At 36.9% G+C, this 14,793-nt stretch overlaps 1 protein-coding gene across 6 annotated transcripts in view; it reads left to right on the top strand.

The window, feature by feature from the left end:
- The window catches only part of LOC135202299 (ecdysone-induced protein 75B-like), a 334,911-nt gene extending 325,476 nt beyond the window's left edge, over positions 1 to 9,435 (top strand). For 5 of the 6 annotated variants that reach the window (XM_064231623.1, XM_064231620.1, XM_064231622.1 and 2 more), the window contains 2 exons: positions 1,668 to 2,608; positions 7,865 to 9,434. In XM_064231623.1, coding sequence (XP_064087693.1) covers positions 1,692 to 2,608; positions 7,865 to 9,341 — 2,394 coding nt within the window. In that variant the 5' untranslated portion in view covers positions 1,668 to 1,691 and the 3' untranslated portion in view covers positions 9,342 to 9,434. Of the gene's footprint in view, positions 1 to 1,667; positions 2,609 to 7,864 lie in introns of all 6 variants that reach the window. The other variant, XM_064231619.1, reaches the window with a different exon arrangement.
- The last annotated feature ends 5,358 nt before the right edge of the window (positions 9,436 to 14,793 follow it).

Genomic DNA, 14,793 nt, shown 5'->3' with positions numbered 1-14,793 from the left:
GGTTCACATCTCATTAGTAGTTCTCGGGGTTCACCGCTAAGTGATCTGGTCGGCATATGCTTAATGTTTTTTGTTACATGTTGACTTCATTCATCTGTAGTCATCCGTGTTCGTCTTGTGTTGTAGATATGCTCTCGTTTTTGTACCGTTCCCTTCTGTGCAGTTATGTGCTCTGTTAAGGATACTTAAGTCAAAACGCTTATATTGGGATTTCAAATCTTGCTCTAGTGGTAACCACTGAAGATCAGCGAGAACTCAGTAACTATGAAAATTAGATTTCAACGACTTTAAATTTAAAAAAGAACAATGATCGGTTTATGAACGAAATGTGGCAAGACTCCTTACCACACAGTTCATCAGAATGGATAGGAAATTAAACGGACGTGGAAACTGAAGAGAAAAAAGGATTGAAGTGATAAAAAATCGAATCAAGAAACGACAAAAATATGACGGTATCCATCACTCTTAACCCCGGAGGAACTGAAGTTTGCACGAGAAAGGTTCAAAATAGCAGTGGTTTTCCAGTCAAGTACTCTGGGAAGAAGAAAAAAAATACTTAACATGGCCAAGCTAGCAATCAGTGGGGAATGCCATGAAACCTCGGTTTATTCACGTCTCCAGGAGGGATTGGTGTCCTCAAAAAAATAAAAATAATAAAAAAAAATAAAATAAAAAGAAAGGTTGCCAAAGATAACAGCGAAATTTACAAGCAAGTTGGAAATGAACCAAGGTCTTTGCTTAGTCCTAACTAAAAAGACAAAGACAATGCTCTAATGGTCAATGTTGTTTTTTTATGTATTTGCAGTGTTTTTTTTTTAATGGTGGTTAGTCTGATGACTGTAATCATATCTTAGTCTCAACGATCATAATAAAATCAACCCGTCTACTTTCACAGAGACTTTTGCAATCATCTAGACTCTTGTTTTTTTCCATGTGTCCACCCGCTTGTGGTGTTTGCGTATGGTAACATTGCGTCCCGGGTTTTTTATAGTTCCGGTATGTGTAAGTTTTAGGTAAATAAAAGGATATCTGGGTGTACATTTGCAACTGAAAAGTGTTTTAATAATTTACTGTATGTGAATTACACCGTTAATATTCGAAATAGTATATTGTTATTATTGTTGAATGTAAGCTGAATGTAACTATCTAAAGCCCAGGGCGCAGTGTTACCATACGCAAACACCTCAGGCGGGTGGACAGATGAAAAAAAAAAACGAGTATAGTTGAATAAATGAATTTTAACTGCGTTTCATGAAATTGGACAAAACTCAAAAAACAACCCAGAACACTTGTAACTCCAAAACGCTCTTTTTTTTTTTTTTTTTAAATCATCTTTAGGTCACACATACGAAATTAGAGAATTTTTTTTCAAAATGACATATATATGTATACTCTTTAGGAAATATTTTATTGTCGTCTTTTTTATAGATTTAATTGTGTAACACTAATCCAAATTAAGGTGTGTAAGGTGAATTTTAGTTACAAATCATGACTCCCTCTTAAGTCCTGAAAATATTCTTATGGAAATTATTTTTCATTTGTTATGAATAGCTTGTCACTTGTGTAAAAATGATTGATACAGCTTTTAAACTTGTTTCATTATTCCGTGTTTTAGATGTCTCCGGAAACTTTCGTATTGACCAGTTTCTTCTCCTTTTGATTTGCAGGTCTGCGTCAGTGAGATCAGCGCCATGTCCAAGGACCCGTACTACCAGCTGGCCCGGAACAGCGGCGCCGCTACTAGTGCGGACGGCATGAGTCTGCCGTCGTTCCCCTCCACCTCCTTCTGGTACGATGCCCACGCCCACTCCTCCGTCGGCATCAGCATTTTCCCTCAGCCTCCCTCCGCCGCCGACGACCCGGGACCCTCCTCCTCCTCCTCCGCCTACAACTACAAGCAAGAACACTGCGAGGCGAAGAACCTGCAGAACGGGCGAGAGGGCTTCGAGTGCTGGACGGATGGCCTGCATCAGAGCAACCTGCAGAAAACATTCGACGGCCAGTACTGGAGCGAGGGGAGCACACAGAGGGGCTTCGACCCCCCGTGCAATGTTTCTGGAGGGCCAGTCGAGTACGAGCCCTCGAGGCATTCCTTGCAGCTGCTGTCCTCCTCCGAAGTTGTTCCTCCTCAGCAGGAGGTTCACATCGGTGGAGGAGGTGGAGTCATAGCGGGAGGGTCGTCCTCCTCCTCCTCCTCCTCCTCCATGTACGTGATGGAGACCAGCTCCCAGGACGAGTACGACGACCGGCTGACGAACAACTCCGTCATCAGCAGCGAAGAGTACTACCCCCACAGCAACAGCAGCAGCGACGCGGCGCTGTGCAGTAAGAAGAAGACGTCGGAGGGCGCGGCGGCTTCCTCCGAGGACCCCAAAAAGAACCAGAAGAAACTGAAGAAGGAGACGAAGGAGAAAGTGAAAGAGGAGAAAAAGTGCGGGGTCTGCGGCGACGCCGCTCGGAGCATGCACTTCGGCGGGATGGCCTGCGATTCGTGCAAAGCCTTCTTCAGGAGGTCCGTGCAGAGTGGCGCCTACAAAAACTTCCAGTGTCCCGAAAATGAACAGTGTCCCATTTCCAAACAGAATCGTAAAGTGTGTCAGTACTGCAGGTGTGTATAACTTCTCTCGTTCGTTGTGTTCTTGTCGTGCCTCTTCATGTGCGTGGCTTTAGCCCAGTCCTTATACGTAGTGCGCAAGAATTTTTCAGAAAAGTTGGTAAGTATAGGCATTTACGTAATGAAGTCCCGTCGGTTATATGATGCACTGTGCAAAATTAAACGAGTTGATATGAAGATAATTTTTGTTGATGGATAAACTTTTTCAGTATTATTTTATCCAGTCTTAAGGGATAACGGCGTTTATGTTTTGTGCTGGGTAGCGCATACTTCTCATATTTTGCTGCCTATCATTTACTACGCCATCTCAAATGTGTGGAAGTAATTCGTAATATTTTCCAAGTTTGCCAGATGAAAATGACTTTATTTAATCCTAGGTCTTAATAGGTACAATGACGGTAACTCTAGAGAGCAGTATTTCGAGATAATTTGGAATCACTTTCCTGTAGGGTATTCATTCGGTTCTGCCATTCACTAAAGCTGCAGTCTGACAAAAAACAATGGTGTTGTTATTCTGCGATATCGAGAATCAGTTTTGATGGACTTACTTGTGATATTTGTAGCACCATGTCATTCAGGGCATTAAGTATTCCAGTCAGTTCTCTTCTGATAACTGTGAGCGTTTCTGGTCTTTCTTTCATTAAGAGGTGTATGTGTGTGTGTGTGTGTGTGTGTGTGATTGCTTTTGTGCAAGCGGACGCGCATATCACTTCCTTTTTGGGTAAATCCCTACTATCTTTTCCTTTTTTTTCTTTCTTTCTTTTTAAGTAAGGGAGTGGGGGGTGGAAATCGAGTCAAAAAGAGACATTAGATTTCTTGCTCAATTAGTCTTCGCTGGTAGAAAGTGTGAATTTAGGAATTTTATTTCAGTCTTTCTTGGTCTAGATCCTGAATTGAAGAATGAATGAATCGTGGCATTTGGGCCATAAATCCCACCACTGGGGCTTTCTCACCCATTCAGCGCTTAAGACCGTGAAGGAAGGAAGGAAGGAGGTAGGTGGAGTGTTTGGGCGGCAAGATGAAGTTGTCCCAGAAAGTAAATTAGGCGAAGAAAGAGGATCTAAACGTGAAACCTGGAGGAAACACCGCACTTGCACCAAGAAGGAATAGTTAGAGATGCTGGACAGCGATAATGAAGAAAGGAAGCAGGAATGGAGATAAGACTGAAATGTGGGTGTAGGTAGAGGCCGGAGGACGTTGCAGGCAACCTTTTTTTAATGCCTACAGTGCACTCGGAGTTCTAGCTTTTAATATATAGGATGCATTTATAAACAGATGTTATACTGCATGGAAAAATTGCTGATTTGTGTTCTAGGACTGACTCCGTCACTTCAATCCACCCATTCAGTGCCAGAGCACTCACTAACAGCCGTTTTCAAGGTGTATGAGGTGGCATAAGGTTATTTTTAAACTTCATGTTTGTTACTTTTTCCAAAGGAACCTTCTGGTTGGAATTCATTGTTTATAGAACACGCTAAAATCAAATCAGTGGTCCTTGGTCAAGAACATTGTCTTAGCATCTGTACCATGGCCTTGTACTGCCTTTTGTTCTTCAAGTTTTTGTGCTCAGGAGAATTATATTGGTCCGTTTGCTCCTTTCTTTTGTTTTCAAATAGTGCATTTGGCAACGTATATAGTATGCGCAGGGTAGCTTGATGCTTCATCAAGTCATTTATCTTAGCCTTTGATGTCTGTTTCTCTTTGTCTTTGCTTTACTTAAGCTGAGCAAATCGTAAATGATGTCACTCAAATCAATTATTGCTTGGACCTTGATCTGTGTTCACTGATTCCCCTGGTTTCTTAACCAGCTTAATTGTTGGTCCTCCAACTGGAATTTCTGGTCATGCTCTCATTTTTCATTTGCAAGTCAAACGGAGCAGTTTGTTCTCCATGTGTCATATTCATGAAGGTTATTTTTAAACAATTTTACGTTTGAATTGTCCACAATTCTGTAAGGAAGTTGATCTTGTCCTTGTTAATGAAGGCTTTATCAAAATATGGGTGTGCGAATTTGAATTCCTCTTTGATTGTTGAGCGGTTGCATTAAAGACAACTCTCTCTCTCTCTCTCTCTCTCTCTCTCTCTCTCTCTCTCTCTCTCTCTCTCTCTCTCTCTCTCTCTCTCTCTCTCTCTCTCTCTCGCCATACCCTGGCCACTCTACCAAGTTTCTTAAGTAGACAGTAACCTATTTACGTTAAATGATAACCAGGCAAGAAATAATGGATGGAAACTAGAACTGAATAGATACAACACATCCCACTGTGGGAACTTCTTTACATACAAGATATGTGACACGTGAAATAAACTGCCACCAGAAGTTGTAAACAGCAATAGCGTGGAAGAGTTTAAAAGGAAGCTAGAGAAAATCATTAGGACACTGTGAATGAACAGTAAAACCTGCTCCTAGAGATGAGTGAGCACACGATGTCTCCTCGTATGGACTGACAAGTCTTTGAGACATCCTAAGCCATGTAACTCCTTGTAACTCCTCCGCTTCTGACTTGGCAGCGGAAGTACAGTAAACTCTTGATCATTCCCACTTCTCTTATCTACATCATACCCACGACTGCTCTATTAGATTCACAATTTATTTAAAACCCCTTCAAAGAAAGTAAAATAACTCAAAGTAATTTGTTTTTTCTCGATTATCTGTTTCCATGCTTCCAAGAGAATAAGCGTTCATGGAAGAGAGAGAGAGAGAGAGAGAGAGAGAGAGAGAGAGAGAGAGAGAGAGAGAGAGAGAGAGAGAGAGAGAGAGAGAGAGAGAGAGAGAGAGAGAGAGAGCTTATTATTAATTTTGAAAAAAGTTAAAAATGATATGAATAAAATTATTAAGAAGTCATAAGAAAATTATTATGTACGGGGAAGAGAGAGACTGGCAAATGAATAACAGTAGCTGCGTATTTACAGATAAAATAAAACCTGTTTTCATTCAAATTAAGGCCAATACATTCTGAAAAAAAACTGGAAAGTAATGAAAAAAGGTATGGAAAAGTAAGAAAATTATTGCACACGAGAGAGAGAGAGAGAGAGGAGAAGGGGGGAGGAAGAGAAACGAGAGAGAGACGAGAGAGGTGAGGAGCGAGATATGAGAGGAGAGAGAGAGAGAGAGAAAATGGGGGTGGTGTTAGGAGGGTGGTTAGCTGCTCATGTTACTGGAAAGCTGACATTTCCTGTTACGAAATGTCACGATCTATGGACAACTACCTAAGGAGTTTCTCCATATAAAAGACATAGATTTGTATCTTCGTAAGAACTCATTGCAGATTTTGAAAATCACTCCCAGGAACTCATTGCAGATTTTGAAAATCTCTCCCATTTTTTTCAATATATACGAGCCTAAAGACATTTATCATACTCCCAACTTTAACCAACCCTGCTAATGCTATTGTCCCGGGTTGATTAAGGAAATGGCACTACGTACCAAGTAAGTGAGTTGGTTCCCTATCTCCTCATTCGTCTGCCACTATAGTAAAACCAAAATAACTACGAACTTGTAGTTCCCAGCTTTGATCCATAAACCCTTGACCTAAGTTGGGACGTAGTTGTGGACTTGTCGTTGGAGGAAGGAGGAGGAGCAGGAGGTGAACTGGTCTTCGAAGAGGTAGGAGAAAGAAGAAGAAACTCTTAAGTTGTTGACGTTGATAGAAGTAGAACAAAAAGCGTAGTGAACATATGCACCAGATATGATATAGAAATCACTGAAAAAAAGCCAGACTGAATATGCTGAACTTAAAGGCTACTTTCCCGGGCAAATTTAAGGACGAGGTCTGTGAAAAATCAGATCAGGATATAAATTTAGGGACACATATCCCCTAACAGAAAACTGGGAGAATATATAAGGATAGCCCCCAAAATTAAGAATGTTCTTAACCTGGAAAGCGTTGGATGTCAAAGCTAAGTAGCACGGCTCTGCCTCAGTTATAAAGAAGAAGAAATGAAAGGGAGTTGGGGTAAAAGTAAAGTAAAAATATTGGATTGTATCTAATTTAGAAATCTGTAATTATTCGGGGTTAATTTGGTTGCAAAAAAGGGATAATAGGCATGAATTAAAATAACATTTTGAAGTAACATAAAGTAAAGTTAAACTAAATAATGAGTAAAGTAAACAATTATGGGAATAAAGTTTTGCACCCCATAAAGTGTAGTGTGCCCGCAACTGTCTTTGTGGAGTGAAGTTCGAACGCTTAGAAACCAGGAAGGAGGAAGGCAGTTCTGGGACTAGTGTTCAATTTTTCTGTTTAACTACAAGCTGTCCAAGCATTTGGCATAAGGTAAGTAGCTTACTAGCTAATAGCAGTTGCTAAAAATAGTAGTTAGGTAAGCCTCAAGGGAAAGTGGCGAGTGATAGGTATATGAATGTCACTGGAGAATGGGCAGATGTGGATATTGCAGGTATGTGCCAGCAGGAATGCCCAAAAAATCATGGAGAAAGGGCATATCTAGACCAGATGAGAATTTTGGCAATAAGTGCACAAGTGATTATGATCATTGTGGAATTGAAGGGTTTACCTTCTATATATGATCTTGACAAGTGTTCTACCCCCAGTAGGGTACAGTAGTAAGTTAACTGATAAAGGGCAGCTGTCAATTTTATTCAGTATGTAGTTTGTTACTGTGGAAATGTGTAACCCTTTTTTTGAAACAGCAAAATTCAAATTACAGTCATGCTTTTGCCAATTGTTTTTGAAATCCAATAGAAAAAAATCATTGAGACATATGTTTTTTAATATTAGTTATTGTGTCATGAAAGAAAAGTCAAGAAAATCTGGAGACCTTAGTCCTTCTACTGCTCCTCAAACCTCAACCTTTTTCTACTAATTTCACAGCCCTCCCACTCTTTTTGTATTGTTAAAGCATTTTTTGCATCTGTGCTAAAGTTATAACATTGAAAAGTACTTCTTAGTTTAAATACATGCAAATGAATAAGAAAGTAATCCATTAGGTAGGAACCCTTAAATAAGTCAAAATCTAATTGTACATTTAACACATGGGAAGATTTTCAAATTTACTGTGGAGAGCAGACTCTCAAATAATGAAGTTTACATTTTCTCCAAATGAGTGTTAGTGAAAAAATAATCAACAAATGTTACACTGAGGGAGATTTGTATGACCTTTTTGCATCCCTTCATGATATTTATGGAAGGAAACTTCTCCTCTCAGGGCATTATTAAATTAAACAGTCATGGTTTGCATCAGTGTTTCAGTGGTAGTAAGGATTTTGAATTAAAACGCATTTATTCTTTTCAGATTCAAGAAGAGTCAAGAGAATGGAATGGAAATTAGCTGGGTTATGTCAGAAACTGACAGAATGACACTGTGGAAAAATCGTCTGGCCAAGCAGAGACATGTACAGGAAGAAAAAATAAAAGACGAAGTGTATGGTGATTTGCCACGAACCCTAGATCCAGATGAAGCTGACAAACTGAGAAATTTGGCATTAATACAGGAATCCACATTTGCCTCTCTTCCGTACCCAGAAGACTGTTATGGTGACCGTGTAGAATCTTTAGCTAATCTTTTTGTATGCATTTGCAAAAAACTTGGTATGTTTTTCTACAAGATTCAAGACTTTGGTGAAATATGTAAAAATGATCAGTCTTTATTGCTCAAAAATGGTATTGGTATGTCAATATACCTTCATGGTGCATATATGTACGATTATGAGAATGAGATATGGCCAGCTGAAAATAATAAAGAGGCTTTCAAAATACCAAGAGTGAGTATGCACACACTTAAAAAATTTACAGTTTACCCTGATGCCTTTAATGCCATCATGAAATTTTACAAAAAATATGGCAAGGAACTCAAAGATGAAATTATTCTAGCTTTGATGTGTATAATAGCATTTTTTCAGCCTGATGACCCACAGTTCCGATATCCAGGTAAAATACAGGATATTCAAGTAACATACTTAGAGCATCTTAGGCATTACTTATTAGCAAAGGAAGGTGATAGTGGTGTGAAAGTAACATTCCCAAAACTGTTAGTTGGGCTTGCAGATATTAGAGAAATATTGGAGTTCCATAGTAAAGTAGATATCAAACCTACCATTAATCATCAGCAGATTGTTACACAGTCTTCTCTAAAACATCAGATGGCAGCAGTGCATGATGTATTTGCCAAAGGTTCTCAGGGTTTCTTCCCCGATTTTTCATCAGTATTGACTTCATCTGAAAAGCAGCATCCCATCTGGAAGCGAAATGAGAGATCCCTCAGTAGAAGGCATCGCCAAAGATCAGGTGCAGCGGTACATGCTGGTGATCAGTTTTATCATCCACAGACAAACCAAATATTTGGTTCTGATCCAAGAACTGATATGATTATTACAAATCCAATGGATCAGATTGACCGATTTATCAAGAAGCACAAGCTCTCCATTGCACAAGTGAGTGAGGTGGCAGATTATAATGGCCGTGGCGCATTGCAACCAAAATATTTCAAGAGCAGTTATGACAGCAGTTCCTCAAGATCGGATAATGAGATAGAGTATCCACAACCAGAAGCCTCAGCTTCAAGACAGTTGCAGCTCATACCTCATAACAGTGGCTGGGAAAATCGTTGCTCATCTCCACCTACGGACAAGAAAAGAGCCGTTGAGGTTCTTTGTGACATTTTAAAACATATTTCTTGCTCTAATGATGATGATGACCTCCTTCAGTCCTTGAAACAGAACTTACCCCCTCAGCTGCTGGATAATCTTGCTCAAAAACTGTCTCCTGTATAGCAATAAATTTATTTGGTGTTAGTTTTAGCCATTAATGGCATTTACAAATTTTATATATGTATAACCTAATGTATATACACAGTGTGTACATATTATAGGTATATATATATATATATATATAGATATATATATATATATATATATTATATATATATATATATAATTATATATATATATATATATATCATATATATACACTTATATGTATATATATAATATATATATATATATATATATGTGTGTATATGTATATATATATATGTTATATATATAATACACACGTATGTACACAGGCAATCCCTTGGTTATTGGCAATCCATTTTCAGGGGCTTGTCTAGTGCTGAAATGTGCCAGTTTCTGGTTATCAGCACCAATAATTAGAGTATTGGCATTGATACATACTTAACAGAGGTGCTGTTAACTGGTTGTAGGCACCAAAATCCGGTTATCAGCGCTGATAACCACTTAAAATTCACCAATTTTTGCTTAGCATCAAGCCGTCAGAACAGAACCCCCGCCAATAACCAGGGACTGTCTGTATGTGTGTGTGTGTATATATATATATATATATAAGTATATATATATATATATATCTATATATATATATATATATATATATATATATATATACACAATATAACGTATATATATATATATATATATAGATTATATATCTAGTGTATTAGTGTATGTATGTATGTATGAGTGTGTTTGACACACTCCCCACAGTCCAGATAAAAGGGTGAAGATCGTACTAGATGAGACCCTTAGATTTTATAGTTTCATAGGATAATAAAAGTAATTTTAATTTTGTTGCAAAATAAAAATGATCTCATTTAGCTTTTGTAGAATGAGTGAAATTTTGTAAAACACTAAGTTGATAAAGTGTGTCTTACCTCAAGACAGTGTTTTTGAGTTCAACATTTGGGAGAGGAGAAATTGAATTTTGAACTTGCACATTTTCGTGTGTGCTTCTGTATGCACATTTGCAGTCAACCTCAGGAATCTGGTTGCTAAGACATAATTTTTACTCCCCTTTGCAAGTTAGTAGTGAAACAGTATGGAGAATGAATGAAAACTTCAAAAAGGATAACTCTTGCAACATTTGTATTTTTTTTTTATTCTTGAAATGTTCAAGGTAATGCTGTAAAGTGTTGTATATTATGTACCTTAAAAATAAGTGTCTGGTTACTTTTACCTAGTGAGAATGTTGAAGTACAGTGTAAGAAAATTTTCTTTTCATTTTATATCTTTAAAGCCAATAGTACGTATGTCTCATGATCACTAGTTTAGATTCAGTGAGTGTTTTAGCAGTTCACAGTGTATCCTGAAATACAAGTGAAGTGGCCATTGACTGGACTGATTTAGTATAAAGTGGCTTGGCAACATTAGTGGTTATCAACACTGCATTTGGGAGGTCTTGCCACCTGTATCCTGATATTGAGGGTCAGCTATGGTATACAGTGTATGTAATCATATAAGTACATGTATGTAATTATCTAGAAATATAGATGTAATGTATATATTATTTGAGACAGAAGGAAAGTTACAGTGTAATGTATATGTATGAATGTAATGTTAATATATTTGTATGTATATGTATACATACACAAATACATATATGCATGCATCTATACATGTATATGGATGTTATGCCACCAAGGTAGTTTTGTTGACATAATTCACTTTTACCATAATTGATTTCATTGATTGGTTTAATGCATTAATCTGGTGTGATAGCAGCTTCAGTTATTATCAACATTGACTGTTACTATAGGACCATACCTTTAGTCTTCAAACCTCTCAATCTTTAATGGTTGTCCATTGGGGAACTTAAACTGCATGGACTTTTAACTTCCACATCCTCAATCCCCACGATATGCTTTCTATATGAAATTGAGGTTCTGTACAAAGAGTTAGCATGGAGCTTTCAAGTCACTGCCGTCACTGTAGTGTATGCAAATGTCCTGATAACAATTTTGTCTAAGCATTTAGCATACCTCCTATTATTTGCTTAAGTTATCTCAGTGCAGTGCAATACAGTTATAAAAAAAAAAAAAAGACTTTTTGTCTAGGCTGTTCTTTTGAAACTACCCCTTGCCCATTGTGCAAAACTTTGAGCTTTAAAATATTTATGGTTTCGACAGATTTTAGTCTTAATTTTAATCATCAGAGTTGTAGATTTACCAATTACTTTGTTTTTTTTAGTTGTGTTGGAACTTTAGCCTACTGATTGTCTTAAAATTGATAGTTCAGTTTTTAATACACCACATTTAAGGTCTCCTAACTTGCAATCATCTCGAGCAATATTTTTTTTTTATTTCAGCTTGTAAAGGAAGTATTTCAAGACTGGTTCACAGCTTTGTGGGAGAAGACTTTAAGAGCATTATCGCTAGAATTAATTATAATTTGTAGTAAAGAAAAGTAATATGTGTAGCACTTTCATTTGTGCACTATTAAGAGACCATTATTATTATTGTTATTATTATTATTATTATTATTATTATTATTATTATTATAGTAATAATAGGTAGTGTAACCAAACCACCAAACTAAAATCCCAACTCTCAGAGGGCTAGCCCAAGATGTTTGTTTTTAATAACAAAGCTTAGATTTTATTTGTTATAGTGCTTTGAAAATAAAATGATAGTATATTTAGATAAACTGATGATTAGGACTGTAAAATTGACTTAATTGGATTGTTTCTCAAATGCAGTAGCATTTCCTGTTGGATGAGGTTTTGACCAATTTTTTTTTTTTCTTTTTTTTTTTTTACTAAGTGTCAACCAGCATTCTGGGTAGAGGGTGGTTGGATGGATGTATGATATTTAGGGCAAAGGCCCAGGCATTGGGGCCAAGAAGGCCAAACATCTCTCTGCATAGAGGAACTGGATCTTACGGGACATTCAATAAATATTCATGGGTCAAGTGAATCTGATCAAATACAAGATGAAATTACTTCAGTGTGGCACTTTTGTGAGTGTGAAGAATGTTTAGTCAAAAATGGGTTTGATTTGTCTTATCTAATTCATTATTTCATGGTTTGCCATTTGCTGAGATGATGGGTTTTAGAGAAGGTAAATAATTACTCACAGGAATGACTGCACTGGGTTTGGTCATAGTAGTTGTGGCTTTGGCTGCTGTATCAGTACCGTCATAATCCTAAATCCCCTTGTGATTAGGCATCCAGCAAGCATTCAGAATATTACAGTTGACTTTTTCACCATAACATTATTCTTATCCTTCTGCTTGTATAATATTTTTCCTGTTGGTATAATGACCTTTTTCCATAATTTGGTACAGTACCCATGAATAATTACATCTTGTCAGACTGGTATATACCATTGGTAAAAGATTTTGTCAACATCTCAAATGTAAAAATCTATCCAGGAAACAACAGCAGCAGCATTATAATACATATAGGTATTTGTATTGCTCTAAGTTGTATTTTTTAAATTTTTATTTTGCATGAATACCAGTGAGATGATCTGCAGAAAGTGGGTGATTTCTTGTAGTTCGTTATTTAGTGCTGTTTCGAGTTGATTCAATCCTCTGTATATATTTTTTCAAGCAGCCATACTGAACATAAATCAGATTACAGGCAGTCCCCGGGTTACGACGGTGTCGGCTTACGACGTTCCGAGGTTACGACGCTTGTCAATAGACATTATTTCCAGGGTTACGACGCCTACAACGCTCATCTGGGAGATGAAATATGACACCAAAACTGCAAAATAATCAATATTTGAAGGTTTTTTTTATGAAAAATGGCATAAGAATGCAGTTTACATAGTTTTCAATGTACCCAAAGCATTAAAAGAAAGGTTTTCTTAGGATTTTTGACGATGTTCTGGCTTATGACGATTTTCGGCTTACGACGCGTCTCAAGGACGGAACCACCGTCGTAACCCAGGGACCGCCTGTTGTAGTTTTTGTGATAAATATCACATAAATATAGTTTATTTTTTCGTATATAGGATTTGAATTTTTTTATTATTAAAAGTTATTTTCGATACAAGGACTGTACTACTATGTAAGAATAGAAAGTTGTTTAAAATTCATTACTTTGGTAGAATGAAGATCTCTTGTAAAGTGTTTGTTGGCTTTCATCAACGATTACTGCACGGGCATTATGTAGTAGTAATGGTTTTTTTTTTTTTAACCAAATACATAAGTCATGGCCATACCGAATTTACATGAAAATATTTGATGGACATTAGTAACATTGTCTTGTAACATATGTATTAATTTTGTGTAACTTATGTATGAAAGGCAGTGCCAAATTTTTAGAAAGCTATTCCATCTTTGTATGAAAATATATTTCCCATCTTTGTATGAAAATATATTTAAGTATTATGTTTCTTACAACAGATACTTTATTAGATCATTTGTAGACTGAAAGGATTTGTTTTTTAAATGAGATATATAACAGCATGACAAAAGAATTGTACTACCAGGTTGGAAGCACCTCAGGGGTGTGGTTGGTATGGTGTTGGTGTACCTCCTCGGTGGACGTGAGTTCAATTCTCGGGCATCCCATTGAGGGGTGAGAGATGTGTATTTCTGGTGATAGAAGTTCGCTCTCGACGTGGTTCGGAAGTCACATAAAGCCGTTGGTCCCGTTGCTGAATAACCACTGGTTCCATGCAATGTAAAAACACCATAAAAACAAACAAACCAGGTTAGAAGAGATTAAAGGAAATGAACAAAATATACAATGAAATTAATGCAACTGGAGGCAAGGACACTTCAAAAATTGTTCCACTTACTGAAGGTACATTAAAATTGTACTTTACAACAGAAATAGTACTAAACCTATTGCTTCACAAAGATATGAGTGCCATAAAATTATGTGAGTTTCCAGCATACAGCTTAACATTGATTTGCTCCATTGCAAAGTATTTGCATAATTATTATCTAGTTGAAATTTTGAATGTATGTCTGTTGAAATAATTGTTGTGTAACTACTTGACAAATCTAATTTGAAGCATTACTAAGTTGTAGTTTGCACAGAACAGTTTTTAGGGTTCTCTGTGACAAAAAATGGAAATGACATTATTTTGATGCTATTCTTTTAGCTTCATATACTATGTGAATTATGGTATATATAGAGAGAGAGAGAGGATTGGGTGGGAACATGCAGTGTTGTCTAAGAAGTACAAATAAAACAGAAGATTACTGTGAAATTGGTTGAATTTGTGCCATGTGTAGATTGCTCTGAAAACTCTACATTGAATTATGAATTACTATTTAACTCTTAAGGTAATTTGAAGCACTGTTATTATTATAGGACTAATCATTCTCCAACACTTCCATTGAGACATAGGAATTAACAACGAAGTATAGTTTTCTACAATAAATTACTGATGCTCTGTATGGCTCAGTATGAAAAATATTTGAATTAATGAATTTATCATATAGTTAATGCTTGCCTGTACAGAGTTACAGAGTT

Source organism: Macrobrachium nipponense, chromosome 30 (genome assembly GCF_015104395.2).
Source record: "Macrobrachium nipponense isolate FS-2020 chromosome 30, ASM1510439v2, whole genome shotgun sequence".
NCBI lineage: Eukaryota > Metazoa > Arthropoda > Malacostraca > Decapoda > Palaemonidae > Macrobrachium > Macrobrachium nipponense.
Note: the sequence above shows the minus strand (reverse complement) of the source record. Positions and strands in the feature narration are given on the sequence as shown.